This window comes from Oratosquilla oratoria, chromosome 18 (genome assembly GCF_046742065.1).
Source record: "Oratosquilla oratoria isolate Oo_2021 chromosome 18, ASM4674206v1, whole genome shotgun sequence".
In the NCBI taxonomy this organism is placed as follows: domain Eukaryota; kingdom Metazoa; phylum Arthropoda; class Malacostraca; order Stomatopoda; family Squillidae; genus Oratosquilla; species Oratosquilla oratoria.
The window spans coordinates 65664150-65679622 of record NC_134794.1 but is presented as its reverse complement, the minus strand read 5'-3'; the positions used below and the strand labels follow the sequence as shown (position 1 = coordinate 65679622).

The 15473-nt window shown below is 36.5% G+C and overlaps 1 protein-coding gene and 1 long non-coding RNA gene across 12 annotated transcripts in view; one reads left to right on the top strand and one right to left on the bottom strand.

Annotated features, from left to right (window-relative positions):
• The window catches only part of LOC143035346 (inositol hexakisphosphate and diphosphoinositol-pentakisphosphate kinase 2-like), a 247704-nt gene that overhangs the window by 9480 nt on the left and 222751 nt on the right, over positions 1-15473 (bottom strand). For 9 of the 10 annotated variants that reach the window (XM_076202325.1, XM_076202329.1, XM_076202326.1 and 6 more), the window contains 3 exons: positions 15406-15438; positions 9337-9501; positions 8602-8808 (listed from right to left, as the gene is read on the bottom strand). In XM_076202325.1, the coding sequence (XP_076058440.1) occupies positions 8602-8808; positions 9337-9501; positions 15406-15438 (405 nt within the window). The remainder of the gene's footprint in view (positions 1-8601; positions 8809-9336; positions 9502-15405; positions 15439-15473) is intronic. The other variant, XM_076202328.1, reaches the window with a different exon arrangement.
• LOC143035347 (uncharacterized) overlaps positions 1-15473 on the top strand; it is a 234328-nt gene that overhangs the window by 22059 nt on the left and 196796 nt on the right. The window lies entirely within an intron of this gene.

Genomic DNA, 15473 nt, shown 5'->3' with positions numbered 1-15473 from the left:
TTGTGGATGAAGGGTCATCCCTGTCTCCACCCACTGCCCTGGGTCTGAAGTAATGCAGGAAGATAAAGCACATCCACAGCAAAGCTGACTCATTTAATCAGTGACACCCTCCCCTCTCTGTCCCCTCATGTGGAAAATTGAGAGGGGAATTTTTGAGGAACAAGCTGGATGAAAAAATAATCCAAGCCAAAAACATATATGAATTTAAGTCAAAGAGATACGACACCATATATGATTAGGTAAAAACAACTGGGTAAATACTTGGTCTTGCTTACTTATTTTACTGCTTTTGCCTAGTCTTTTACTTGTTCACATTTGCCAACTTGTTTCAATATTCTCACTTGTTCAATAATCCATTTGCATTTGCTCATTCATTCACTTACTCTCATTAACTAGCCTTTACTAACTCATTCTTATCATCACTTACTTCCTCTCTGATTAGTTGTACATAGTTGTACATTACAGATGCATTTTCCCATCCCTTTTCTCCTGATATGTGACTCATTTTTTAAATTTCTTTAAAACAGATATGTTGCCATTTCTTTACATGGTTAAGGAGTAAAAATATAGGTTTAGTATGTGGTCAACTTGGGGGTTGTGGTACCAATTAAAATCATCACCGTTTGTTATTCTGTTTCTGCAATCCAATATCAGGACCAATTAGGTGTGATAGCTAAGGGCTAACTGTGATGTATTTGTTCTCTTACTTTATGAGTCTAAGGAACCTTTAATTCTCAAGGAAAACATATATATATAAGTGAAATTCATCAAACTTCCCTCACAAGAATAAAAGAAAATTTGGCTTGCTTATTGGTTCAATAGTAATTTGCACAGTTCCTAAAAACAGAGACAAACATTACTATGACGTCATGTGCTATTGTGCAGGAAAATCCCTTGTGTACAAATGAATCTGTATGCCTCACTACACTTTTCATTTTCTTGAGAAAAATATCCACATTTATTGGATAATTGGACAGGATCTGATTTAATCCAACTTTTCAAAATGCCACCCACCAAACACTGCTGCTATGGATTATGTTATAGTAACCCATGTCATGAGGATAGACTGCATTTGAAGGGTGTTCTTTGGATCTGTTTTCCCAAACTATATTTGGACTTTGAAAATGTCAGTGATGGGTTTGAGCATGTGGAAAAGAGGATTTCAGCATTGAGATAATGAAAAAAGACACATATATTTGCAGAAAATACCTCATAGGTGAATCTGGGCCTATTGATGACCACCCCACATCCAATACTACCCTCTCAAGCTCAGAGCAGGTTACTCCACCAAGCACTGATACAATATAATGTTGTCCACTTCAAATTTTAAATATGGTTTATTCATTCATTGTCAACTACCGCCTCAGAGGCTTAAGCCGGGTCTAGACTGTTCCTCATGCAGATCTGCATGTTTTAAGTGGCTGTGTTGAAAGCTGAGCTAAATGTCCACACTGAATGGTCATGAAGAAGGAACATCACCTCACAGATGCAATTCTTAGCTATATCATTTGATAGCTCCTATCACTCTATTTTGAACCTCATCAATAAATACTGCAATTTAATAGTAACATCAGTAGTGATTTTCAAATGTTGATTTTATTTTATTTTATTTCTTTTTTGTGGGGGCTGCAATGGAGAACAGCATAACTGCACCTAACACTAAAAACTCTTGCAAAAGTGTTGCCAGTACTAGGAGTAGGGAAAACATGAAAATTCATCATCTGCAAGTGCCTACAATTATTTGTACTGGCCTATTCTCATTAAGTTAATCAGTAAATTAAATAAAATCAGTAAATTTCTATAAAGTAAATCAGTAAATATAAAGTTGTTTGTCAGTCTCACAGATGCAATCTTTATCTATGTTATTGGATAATTCCTACCATTCTTAGTCTTCTGAAAATAAATAGTAACATCAGTAGTGATTTTTAAAAAAGTTTGTGAACAGGAGGGAGTGACCGAGGATGAGATGGATAGATGGATGGGATAAAAGGGGCAATGAGGAAGAGGGGGATGTCTGTTGGGGAAGGAAGGTATAAGACAGATGATAGGGGTGAGTGGAAAATGGATGTATATAGATGATGCTGTGATCCATTTGGCTTGGCAATGTTGCATTAGCCATGTTGCCAAATGTAATGGAAATTTCAATGTCAATGTCTTTCCATCAAATTCCAAGCTGTTCCTAACACCATATTGTTATGAATATATATATATATATATATATATATATATATATATATATATATATATATATATATATATATATATATATATATATATATATATATATATTCCATAAATTTGACTTTGAATCTGACTTTGGCTACCTCCCTTCTAAGGGGGAAAAAGCCTTTGGTATATGTATTCCATAAATAGATAATGTACAGAATAACAGTGAGATAGATTGCCATGCACAGGTCACTGCTAGACGTGTCAACAATGGGGGTTTCCCTGGGTTTCCAGGGAAAGGAAGGGAAGGAAGGGAGCAGGCAGGAGATAGGAATGAGTGGAGAATGACTGTGTATGGATGATACTGTTATGCAAGGGAGGGCTGGGGGATAGGAGATGCTTATCTGTGAATGGTATTTTGACAAAGCTTCAAGGGTTTCTGTCTTCTCTTTTTCTGCATAAGGGGACAGAGAGGGTGGGTTGCTGATTAAGTGAAGTAGCCTTGCTGTGGATATACTGTGTCTTGCTGCATTACATTTGACCCAGGGAAATTGTCAGATACAGGGATGACCCATCATCCCGTGATATATATAAATTTTGTTCAAAATTCTATATGGACCCTTAGAAAAAAAGAAAAAAGAATAAATAAATAAATCAGTTATCAAAATCTTAATCCATCATGAAAAATTCCAGAACTCTATACAAAGGTCACTTAACACACCTCTAGCAGTGACTAAAGTTCCAAGCTTAAATACTTTTTGTCAATGAAATGCCTAACACTATAAAATGCTTTTCATGTTACTAAACTTCCATACACTAAAAAAATGGTTCTCATTACTAAAACTTCACACTAAAATGCTCTTCATTATTTCTTATACAAAAATGGTATTACAAAAAAAAAAAAAAAAAAAAAAAAAAAAAAAGCTTTTCATCATATGCACTACTAAAATGCCACAAGCTAAACAAACGCTTTCCATTATTTTCTTGCTAAATTTTCACACACTACACAAATACTTTTCAGGATCTCCTTTTCAATCACCAATTTCAGGCTTAGGAGAATCTAATCTGGTAAATAAAACAATCATGCAACTTTGGTAGGCCTTTCTCAGAACCAAGGTTACAATGTCAACTACCACAGAATTCCAATGTTGGAGCGAACTCCGTGGTACACCATCAATCACTCACTACTAGATAAAGCAAAGAGCCAAATTTAGATTTTTTTCTAAGACACAAAAGATTATTAGTATAAAATCTACAGATATGGCAAGGTATGTTTGTATCATATTGATATGGAAAAGGAGGAAACTTATTTCCACCATGAAATTCCATCTTCACAGTTACAAAGGATATGCTAAGGCCTGCAAGTTAAAACATTCCTTTCCATGATAAAGATCTTCAAGTAATCTTCAAGCCAAAAATGTGATGTTAATACACAAGGGATCCTATGAACCAGTGCTCTAATAATTTTATTTAGTCAATCAATAAATAAATCACTGTTGACCCAATTCACTTTTGCAGACATGTGACTCTAGTGTGGTGCTGTACCTAGTCCTTGATTATGAGAAAATCACACTTCTTAATCTGAGATTACTATAAGACCTTCTTCAAAGGTAGTGTTTAAAGTTTTAAGCCTAAGGAAACATAAGAATGCCTGATGAAAGGTAATGTAAATTCTCAATGATCCTGACACATCCATGTAGTTATATATATATATATATATATATATGTATATATATATATATATATATATACACACACACACACATATATATATACACATACATATATATATACACACACATATTATATATATATATATATTTATATATATATATATATATATATAAAATCTCACAACATGAGCGAGCTATAAAAGTTATTCCTTAAGCCATTACCAACACAATATATTGCCATTATCTGTTAAAATCTTTGTCCCTGACATAGCCAAACTGGCAGGATATGTGCTCAATGTAACCTTAGTGTAAATTTGCAGAGCCTTCTTAAAATACCTTCCTTTCCTCCTGCATCCCCACTCAGTTCAAACTACTCTTTTATGAAATTTGTTCTGATAACGAAAATCCATACACATGGCCAGGGCAACAGCTTTACCTAGTTGTATTTTACGGGACAAGAGCTATGCTCATAGTGACCCATTTTCATATCTCTCCGCATCCAGTTTATTCTTAAAATCTTGTATAGTTTTGGCCACGTGCTTGTAGGTATATGACCCCAGCCACACAATTTTTGATTGGATGTATTGGTTCAGTAAGATTCTCTGGTGCAGCAGGCATTCTCAACACTTATTCCTTTCCATAACTTGATATAACTAAAAATTTTACTTTTCCATTTCTCTCAGTGGCTACAAATGGTGAAGGCTTGCCATTGTATTATTCTACAAGAGACAAACAATGGGAAAATGCATTTTTCCCTACTATACAGTAATTAAACAATGATGGTACAAACCTTCTAATTATTTTATAGCACCTATTTTGTGGGAAGGCACACTAAGCAACAACAGCTATATTAGGGGAAAGCATATTCTCCATCTATGGTTTGAATCAAAATATGGCACATACAGTATGAAAATCAAATTTCATCACTATTAACTTCTTTAGCCTGATGATATGCTGTAAAATTTTTGTTTTAGCTAATACAAAATTATCTTATACAAGAGCAGAGTAAATTCAGGACAAAATAGTCTGCATGAAGAGCAATTCCATTTTGCTCCAAGTCTTCTCCTTAGCTGAATAAAATAGTTTAATGTTAGTCAAAACATTTTGAGGTTTATGTTTGGCTAAGAAGTAAAATGTGTGAAAGGGATTTTTGGCTACTACTACTACAAGAGTACCCTTTCGTTCATATAGATTTGTGAATCGTTGCTTTCCATAATATATAAACATTGGTACGAGTTTGCAAAACTTGCAATGAATGACATGAAATCATGTTGATAATGTTCACATTTTTGCAATTCTAGATTACACTATAATAAATATTGAAATTATAAAAGTATTGCATTTCTTTTTATACATTCCATCCACACATGATGCATGTTATGGCACAATGTTGATGATAACCCCATTATTTACAATTTTCTTGCAGTGAAGTAAATAAAACATACCCACATCTGTAATACAATTCCTTCAAGCACTCCTTAATCTTCTAATTATGCCAATGTTTTCATTCTAAAAGCATAACCTAAAGGAAAAATATTTTCATCACACAAATGATGATTTATACATTGCATTATGACTTCTATTCACACAAATACTTTCATTCTAAATGCATAATTGAAGGAAAAAATCCTTATAGTACATTACATGACTTATGCATGTTGCACCACTATAACCAGACATGATAATAGGAAGAAGAAGAATTGAAAAAAACAAAAACAAAAACAAAAAACTAGAGGCTGATTCCAGCCTCTATAAAAATAAAAGGGAAATCCCATTCGTATACATCAAAATTTTATGACTATATATGCAAAAATGAAATTTGCATTGCTTTGATAGATGACAAACCATATCACATAAACTGAATGGTTCAAAGATGCTATATCTTTTCTCTTCAACTTCACTTAACTGAGCAATGACAACTGGTGTGGTTGAAATGGCTAGTTGATGGCTTTGGACAGAACAAAAATGTGCCACAGGCAATATTGAAAATATGTGTGGATAAAACTCACATGGCAACACACAAACACACACACCAGATGCTAGTTCCATCAGTCACTTCAAACCTCAATCCCAGCATATGAAATGGTAACCCAAATCCATGTTTCAGTAAAGCAGTTCCACAGCTGTCCCATATGGCAGGTAACCAATCTCCAATTTCGAGAATGAGTCTGAACTATTTCTGAGGCCTAGAATTGGTAACCTGCTGTGGAACTGGTTAAGTACAAATATTTAGATTACTATTTCTGATGATGGAATTCAGGTTCTCAATGGTCATGGCAGAACAAAGTTCAAGTATTATAGCATTATTAGTAGATTTAAGCCCATTCAAAGAATGCTTGTCAAAGTTCTCTTACTGGGATTAAACAAAAGTCTAGACACTGTCTAGTAAGAACACAAACAAAAACTGAGGCCACTGCAATATCTAGCCTGAACATATTTAGCATAGTAATCAAGCACCTTAACATATTTTGGGCAACAGCACTGGTTGAAGACCTCTCTGAAGATTATGAAAGCAACTGCTTGTCCCATACAATTGCTCAGGGTAAGGATAAAACGTTTCACAACACCCAGCAGAAGGTTCCTTACATTTTGATTGTCGTTGAAAGGACAGAAGATTCCATGCACCTGTGTGCACGCTAGGAAACCTCGCAAGAACTGCGGACTTAGGGAAGTCATATGTAAGCACAGTCGCTATACACATCTCTTAATATTTCAATGTAATACCTCTTACTCTGCTCCAGCAAAGATACAGTTACCACAAAGAGTCCTGTCTTACCATCTGAATTCAAGTAAGCAAATATAACATTCATGGTAGTTTTAAATATAATATTCTATACACTAGTTGCACTAAAATAATTTTTTTTCTCAATAATACTGCCTAAATAAAATATCTAGACATTGTATAAATGCAACTAAATTTAAAACTACTAGGACCTTTGTAAGTGACTGTACATTTATTCACCTTTTTCTAAGCTTGCATGGGCAAATATGCAGACATCCCTGCTAATTATATAAAATCAATGACTACTGCATATGAATGTTCATTCAAAACTTTCTTTGAATTCAGAACTAAAGCACACCATAACTAATGGCCACACACTAATTTAGAGGAACAAAATACTTTTAGTTCTGCAGAACCTATGTCTGATACCAACAAATGAAACCTATGAATACTCAAAATCTTAAAAGTATAAGAAAAAAAAAATTATATACATACACACATACTTACATGCTTATATATGTAGATATATATATATATATACACACACTCTGTAGAGGGAGCTAATTATATAAATACTTGAAAATATAAACAGCACTGGTAAAATATGCAATTTAATGAATAATTTTGGTGCACACCAACCAGGTTAACCAGCAATATAATAATGTGTTTGGTTTACCATACTCCTTGCATGTCAGTCTCCTCAACCCAAGTTTGGTCTTTACCATTATTCCTAGCTGACTGGGATAATGGTAAAGCTATTATGTATAGCAATAATATTGTGGAAAAGAATTTATTTAAACGTAGTTTCATCAGATGTACTAAAGATATTAATCTAAACCTTCATCAAGGCTTGTATAAATTAGACAATTGTACCTGTAAGGAAATATCTATATTGTCGAAACTGTAAAATGTGAGAAAATATCCCAGATGTGAGAAAACATCCTAATTGTTTGACAATGGCAAAGACCATGTGTATTACTCCTACCTCTCAGTTACTTTTTCACCAAGGCTTGCTCAGCTATACATTTGTAAAAAAAAAAATCTGAAGATGTAATTATATGAAAGTGTTCTGCTTTATTAATTTCTTCAACTCACTTGCAGCTCAGTGGCTGGAATGGTCCTTGAGATCTTCCATAGATCTCTCTGGGAAGAAACTTTGGATTGTTATCCGTGTTGTATTAGTATGAGCATTCTTATGTCACTGACTTGTAGTAGTAGGTGGAGAGGAGTAGTCAGCAGTTAAATGATGGTGAGCATGGTAATGATTTTAGCAAAACATGCTACAGTTTAGGAGTTATTCCATTACAGTAATGACATGTTAGATTTTACTCGACTAAACCATCCCAATACATATGTGTATCTGTACATACATATATCTACATGCACTTTCTCCTTTTCAGGGGGTGATCATGTATCTGTACACTGATATATACAAATCATACACACATTGCTATAAAACATCCTCTACTGTTGTGCAAAAAAGCATTTACATCTTGATTACTCAAACATTCAACTCACAACCAGCAAAACCATGATCTCCTATCCAATAAAACAGTAAGAACCATACTACACTATATCAATATGCATCACCTCTTTCTCTTATTGTCTTTATATTCATCACAATTCCAATTTCACTATAGAAATCTTAGCCCTAAAATTATATTTATCATCACAATTCCAACATTACTATGGAGGTCCTTGTCCTGAAAGCACATTTCCACCACTAGAACCATGACTACAAAAATTCTGTTGACTAAGTCTACTTGGTAACATGAACCAGGTACAAATGGAGGAAGAAGAAAAGAGAGAAGATAGAGAAAAAGAAGACAAAGACAAAGAAATAGAAGGGAAAAAAGAAGAAGAGAAAAGAAAAAGAAGTAGAGGAAGAAGAAAAAGAAGAAATAATGATAAAGAAGAAGAAATTAGCTCATCTAAAATCAGTAGACAGTCAGACTACAGACTGACCAATCAACTATCACATCACACCTATGCCTGCCACTCAGGTGACAAGGTCTAGTGAAGATTCCCTTGACCACTTACTGGAGGAGGGTGACTGGAGACCAAGGGGTGGTGGATGTGAGCGCAAGTGCCTTGGCGTGGATGGCATCTTTGGAGGTGATGACATAGGTGTCCTATATTGTGAAGTTATGCGTTCTAAGAAAGCATCAAGCTGCCGTAGAGACAAAGCATTGTGCAGGGTTTCTAATGGGCGGATGGATGGGACACCACCCACTAAGCCCTCCAGGTCTGCAGCAAAAGAGAAAACAAAGCAGATTATCATCATAGAAAAATTAATGTGAACAAGCTTAATTTTTTGAAGACTGCCCTTGGCACAGTATTGTTCCCAAATATGGAAGCACTTATGAATAATCAGTAACATAACATAATACAATTCTTGGAGTTTTGCAACTGACTTAATTCTTGTATGGATTAAATTTTTAGCATGAGAAAATTAATCCCTGGACTAACAGAATCATGAGGGCATTCTAGGTAATATGAGAGGAGTTTACATGGGATGAAATGACAATATTATTGGGAAAGAAATGAGAAAGAATTTTTACATGATGTAAGCAGGAAGACAGGAAATGGATGTGGATGTTCCTTATCCACCTTGTTTTATGGATAAAAGTGTTTATGAAGACAGGGGGAAGATGTCCTACATACTTACAGAAAGTGTTACGAACTGTGTCACTCTCTTCATACAGTACCCTGCATATTTTCGAGACATTAAGTTCTTAACAAGAAACCATACAACAAAAACAACAGTCAACTCACTGGTGGTGAAGTGGGTGTAGTTGTCCCGCAAATCAGGGGCTGAGGTAGATCCAGAGATGACTGCTGTGGAGAAAACTGGCAGGTTGGCAGCCTTTTGCTGGAGTCCTGCCAGGAAGGCAAGGTAACCATGGCCAGGGATGCTGTGCCGATGTTTACGGTAGCCCTCTGCACAAACACACAGGATAATGGTTAAATTGAAAATCACCTGATGGATGCAAGTGATGTCTATCCTTCCTCATGGAACATGGGCTGAATTTCAGAGGAAGTACTCAAACACAATCCCATTTTGGGCCTCAATATTTTACAATGACTACTCGATGGTCAGGGTGAAAGGGATGAAGAAATTAAACCCAATCATTTTCTCTTTGTTTGATTCTCTGGGTAGATATTTACCATCAAGATGGCCACACACACATACACACAAGATTGAAGAGAGAGGTGATACAATTCCAGTAGTCAGGTTGCTGAAGGGGATAAACTACATAAGCACGTAAGAATGAAGGAGACTATAAGAGACCATAAGGCCCACACTAGGTAGTTCCATGTCCATTACCATCCATCATTCCCATCCATAAAGTAATTTAACCTTCTCTTAAAACAACCTGTAGTTTCAGTGGTCACTACATGGTTTACTAAGTCTATTCCATTCATTAACCACTTTATTGATAAACAATTTCTTACCTATTCCCTTCTTAAATCTACATTTATCCAATTTAAATCCATTACTGTGAGTCCTGCCCTGTTGTTTTAATATGATAGCCTTGTCTGCATCACCATTGTTAAAACCTTGACCCAATTGAACACCTCTATTAGATCCTCCTCCACTGTCTTTCCAGAGAGTGTAAATTAAGGTGCCAAAGCCTGTCTTCATAAGGTAAATTTCTGAGCCCATGTATCATTTTGGTCATTGTCCTCTGTATTTATTCTAGTGATTTAATATCTATTGTATAGGATGGAAACCAACTGCATAGCCAAGGATGGATCTAACATCAGATTGTCTGATAATTACCTCTGCACTTTACTTGCAACTGTCCGAGCAATAAAATCTAATGCTCTGTTACCTCTATTCCTGGTGCTAATGCACTGTTTCCTGGATTTAAGATCAAGACTCACTAGCAATCCCAAGTCTCTCTCACATTCAGTTTACTCTAAAAAAGTGTTATCTAAGCTAAATCTGCTTTGTGGGTTGTGTAAACCTACATTAAATGCACTGCACTTTGAGATATTGATGTTCATTTGGCATTTCACTGACTATGCAAACAATTTGCTAAGATCTTCCTACAGTACCCTGGTGTCTTCTCCTGACTTAATTTTGTGTCTTATTTTAGTGTTGTCCACAAATTTACTAACATAACTAATAATCCCATTGTCCAAATCATTTATATACATAATGAACAATAAGGGAGGGACCCAAAACTGAGCCCTGAAGAACTCCACTGGTAGCGCTCCTACATTTGGATTTTACACCATTAACCCCTTCCATACAATGATGCCTGTGTAGGTATCATGAGGCGTGAGCTGGTATACGAGGATGGTGGCATCGGTGTCTTGATTATATTTATTTTGTTGTTGTAGCTGAGTGACCCCTGTATTCTGTGAACTGGTTTGATCATGTTTTCTGTGGTTATTAATATTCAAAGTCAAAGAGAACAAGCAATACAGCTGTAACTTTATATTTTATAATGCGAGTACTGTGATGCATCATTGAATCATGGTACATCTGGCAGCCAATGCTGCCCATGAGAATTTGATGCGTATTGAAGAAATTAATGGTGACCCACTGTTTGCTGTCACTAATCCATTCACACACTTTTCACCTATACCATAGGGTTTGACTTTATTTTGTAGTCTCTGGTATGGCACCTTGTTGAATGCTTTGCTAAAGTCAAGGTAAATAATATTGTAATTGTTACTGTTATCTGATGCTTTGTATATATTAGAGTAAAAAGATAGGTTAGTTACACATGACCTACACTTGATGAATCCATGCTGAGTCACAAATCAAATTATCATAAAGACATGCGTTTAGTGTGAGGTAAATGCAAGGGTAATGGGCAGAGCATTGAAGCTGGTTAAAATGGAGAAAAATGGGAGATGGATCAGTTGTTGTTTGCTGATGAGACTGTGCTTGTAGTAGGATCAGAAGAGGGATTAAAGAAGTTAGTGAAGGGGTTTGGAAAGATGTGCGAGAGGAAGTCAAAGGTAAATGTGGGTAAAAGATGATGAGATGTACAATGGGAGATGGCAGCAAATTGGAAATATTAAGGGAGAGAGGCTGGAGGAAGTGGACAGCTTTAGATACATGGGGGTGCATGTGGTGTGAAGGGGAGTAGAAGTGGAGGTAGAATGTAGACTGAGAAAAGCAAGTAAATGCCCTGGGGGATTAAAAAGTGTGATCAGAAATAGATATTTGGAAATTGATGCTACGTGGAGATTGTATGAAGGGGGAAATTATGCTGACAGCACTGTATGAAGCAGAAACATGGAACAAATGAGAAGAAGAGAGGATGAGTTTAAATGTATTTACCTAGTCGTATTTTACTGGAAGAGAGCTATGCTTGTTGTGACCTACTTTTGGTCATAGTGACCCACTTTTGCTTGTAGTGACCTGCTTTGCTCATAGGATTTACCTAGTTGCATTTTATGGGAAGGGGAGCTATGCTTGTGGTGATCCGTTTTTGTATCTCGCAAGATCAAGTTTGTTCTTAAATTCTTGTATTGTGTTTGCACGCACTATTTTTTCATCCAATTTGTTCCAGATATCTATCACTCTGTGTGGGATGCTGTTCTTTTTCAGGTCTCTTCTGTAGCAGTCCTTTTTGAGTTTCATTACATGTCCTCTTGTTTTTTCTCTGTCCCACTTTAATAAGTCCTCGTAGTGACCCGCTCTTGCTTGTAGTGACCCAATAAATGTGTCTGAGATGAAATGTCTGATAAGTATGGTAGGGGTTACTAGGCTGGATACAGTGAGAAATGGGGAGGTGAGGAAGAGAGCGGGGGTGGAAAGGGAATTAGGAGATAGGGTTGATGAAAAGAGTATTGGGATGGTTTGGACACATGGAAAGAATGAGTAAAGAAAGATTAGTAAAAAAGGTGTGGAAAGCAGAGGTGGAAGTAGAGAACATGAGGGGGCAACTGAGGATGAGATGGATGGGGTAAAAAGAGTGTTGAGAAAGAGCGGGGTGTCTACTGAGGAAGGGAAGGGAGAAGACAGAAGATAAGGGTAGGTGGAGAATGGTTGTGTATGGATGTTGCTGTGATGCATGAGGGGGAGTGGGTGGGGGATGGGAGAAGAGGTTAGGGATTGGTTATGTTTGACGAGTTAAACACCATATGAGGATGGAGCCTTTATTTGTACGATGTTTCGCTTATTACAGGTTTTTCAAGTACTTGAAAAAGCTGTAATAAGCGAAACGTCGTACAAATAAAGGCTCCGTCCTCATATGGTGTTTAACTCGTCAATCTTGTCGGCAACTGCCACTTTCATGAAAAGTGGTTATGTATTTATCTGGTTGTACTTTACGGGAAGGGGGCTATGCTCGTGGTGATCTGTTTTTGTATCTTGCAAGATCAAATTTGTTCTTAAATTCTTTTATTGTGTTTGCACACACTATTTTTTCATCCAATTTGCTCTATATATCTATCACTCTGTGTGGGAAGCTGTGTGAAAGATGTTTTAACACAGCCTAAAGGGATTTCTCTCTGCCTACTCTTTTTCTACACGAGGGGATGGAGAGGGGGGTTGCTAATTAAATGAAATGGCCTTGCTGCATTGCTTCTGGCCTAGGGAAATGGGTGAAATGCAGGGATGACCCATCATCCAGGAGCCAAGAAAAGAGGGAGGGAGAGAGGGAGGGAGGGGTGATGAATGAGAGTGGAGTGGGTGGGGATGAAATGGGTGGGAGTGGAGTGCCTTTCGACTTTGGCTACCTCCCTTTAAAAGGTGAAAAAGCCCTTGGTATATGTTTGTATGTAAACATGATGGCAAGTATAAGCTACTCTAACATCTTTGTGGACAATGAAAGATCATGAGAAGAGTGAGAGGCAAGGACTGCAAGTTGAAAAATGATCTACAGTATGTTTGCCTAAAGCCAAGAGTAGAAAATTAATTTCAGTGCATTCTCATCCTTGCTCAAAAGACATTCCTTCCATCCATTAACCTTTTCAATCCTTCATCCACAACATTCTTGGTCTTCCCTTCAAATTCATTCTGTCCACTTCAGCTTTCCATATTTTTGCTAGTTATTTTTCACTCACTCATTCTTTCCATGTGCCCAAACCATCTACCAGCTCTTTCTCTATCCCAGCTCTGCACCTCACCTCCACATTTCTTGTTCTAACCATTCTTGTAACCCTTACCATGCTTCTTCAACACTTCATCTCAAACATGTTTAATCTCTTCAATACAAGTTGAATTCTCGCATGCAGTATTAAGGCGCCTGATGTGCACTGATTTGATGATGCATCACTAAACACACATTATAAAATATAAAGTTATAGCTGTAATACTTGTTCTCTTTCATCATGAATATTGCAAACCACAGAAAATGTGATCAAGCCTGTTCACTGAATATGGGGGGTCACTCAGCTATAACTACGAAATGAATATAATCAGGACACTGATGCCAGTATCATGACCTCGTGATGCCATTGGCATTATCGTAAGCTAAGGGTTAAGTTCTCCCTTTCTGCATTCCTCAAATTCAGTCTCTGCCCTACACAGCATAGGCACAATCATGCCCTCCTATAGTTTTCTCTTTGTAGTTACCTCCTAGATACCAACACTCTTACTAAATCCACAAATAAATAGTTCATAAGTACATACACACTAAGACTCAATTCAAGTACAGTAAACAAAGAAAATTACCACAGAAATGTTCACATAAATATAGATACAGTGAGTCCTCCTTATACGGTAAGTCTTTATCTGGTAAATTCACAGTTACAGTATTTGGTAATTACTACCCTCAATTCTATTTATGGTAAGAAAAATTCACAGATACGGTATCCACTCATGTTTTGTTTACACTGTACCGTAGCACCACCACGCCGTGCGGCCACCACAACAATCAGTCTCTTCCCGCGTTTCCCTTTGAACACAAGTTAAATCCTTATGGTGTGTTTTTTATGGATATTATTATCACGACGCACAGTGACACACATTCCGACAGTGCAGACGACGAAGTGTTTGAGGGTTTTCAGCCTCCTGCCTCACCCTCATCTTCGTCTGCCCACTCAGCAAAAGATGAGTAAGGGCTGAGATCCCTACTGTCCCTTAGCCTCGGAAGGGACATCATCTGATAGAATATGTGGCAAGTGACACGCAAATAAAAATGTTTCTGTTTATTTCTTTTGTGCAGTACTTTATATTTTCTTATGTGACTATTTTAATGTATTTTCATGTCTGTAGGGGTGACTTTCGATGTGCTGGAACACATATCCTATTATTACATGTTATAATGGGTTCGGTATATGGTAATTTCAATTTGCAGTAAGGTTTTCAGGAATGCATATGTACTGTATAACGAAGACTTACTGTACAAGACATTTAAAGAATTACGAATAAAGTACACTCGACTCTCCATTTAACAGACCCTGATGCAACAGATCCTCGACTTAGCAGCCAAAAAAATCCTGTCTACTACTTGTGTGTGTTAAAACAATCAATAATACAATTTTATCATATCATTTTCAGGCACAGTAAAAGAAACCAGTAAATGTATGCCATACCAAATTGCCAACAATGGTTATTATCTGTTATTTACCAATTCCGTCCATTCTGTTTACACTTGGCAGGAACAGACATTCGGCAGGAACGTACTGGTCCTTACACACATTTGTCCATTAAATGGAGGGTTGAGTGTATAAAAATAAATCCATATTTATGTTAAAAATTTGATGAGGAAAAGAGCGAAATGAAGTTTAGAAAAGTGAAAGACTGTGTTATGAATGGGAACAAATATATGAAACTAGTTATAGATGTTGAGAGATGTCAAATTGGCTGTATACTCCAGAAGATCATAACATAAAGTTATATCAACATACCAAAAGAAAATAGAGTGCACATACCTTCATCATTCACAGAATCCAAACTGGAGCTTCCTGAGCCGCCAAGCCAAGGCAGGTAAGAACGTAAT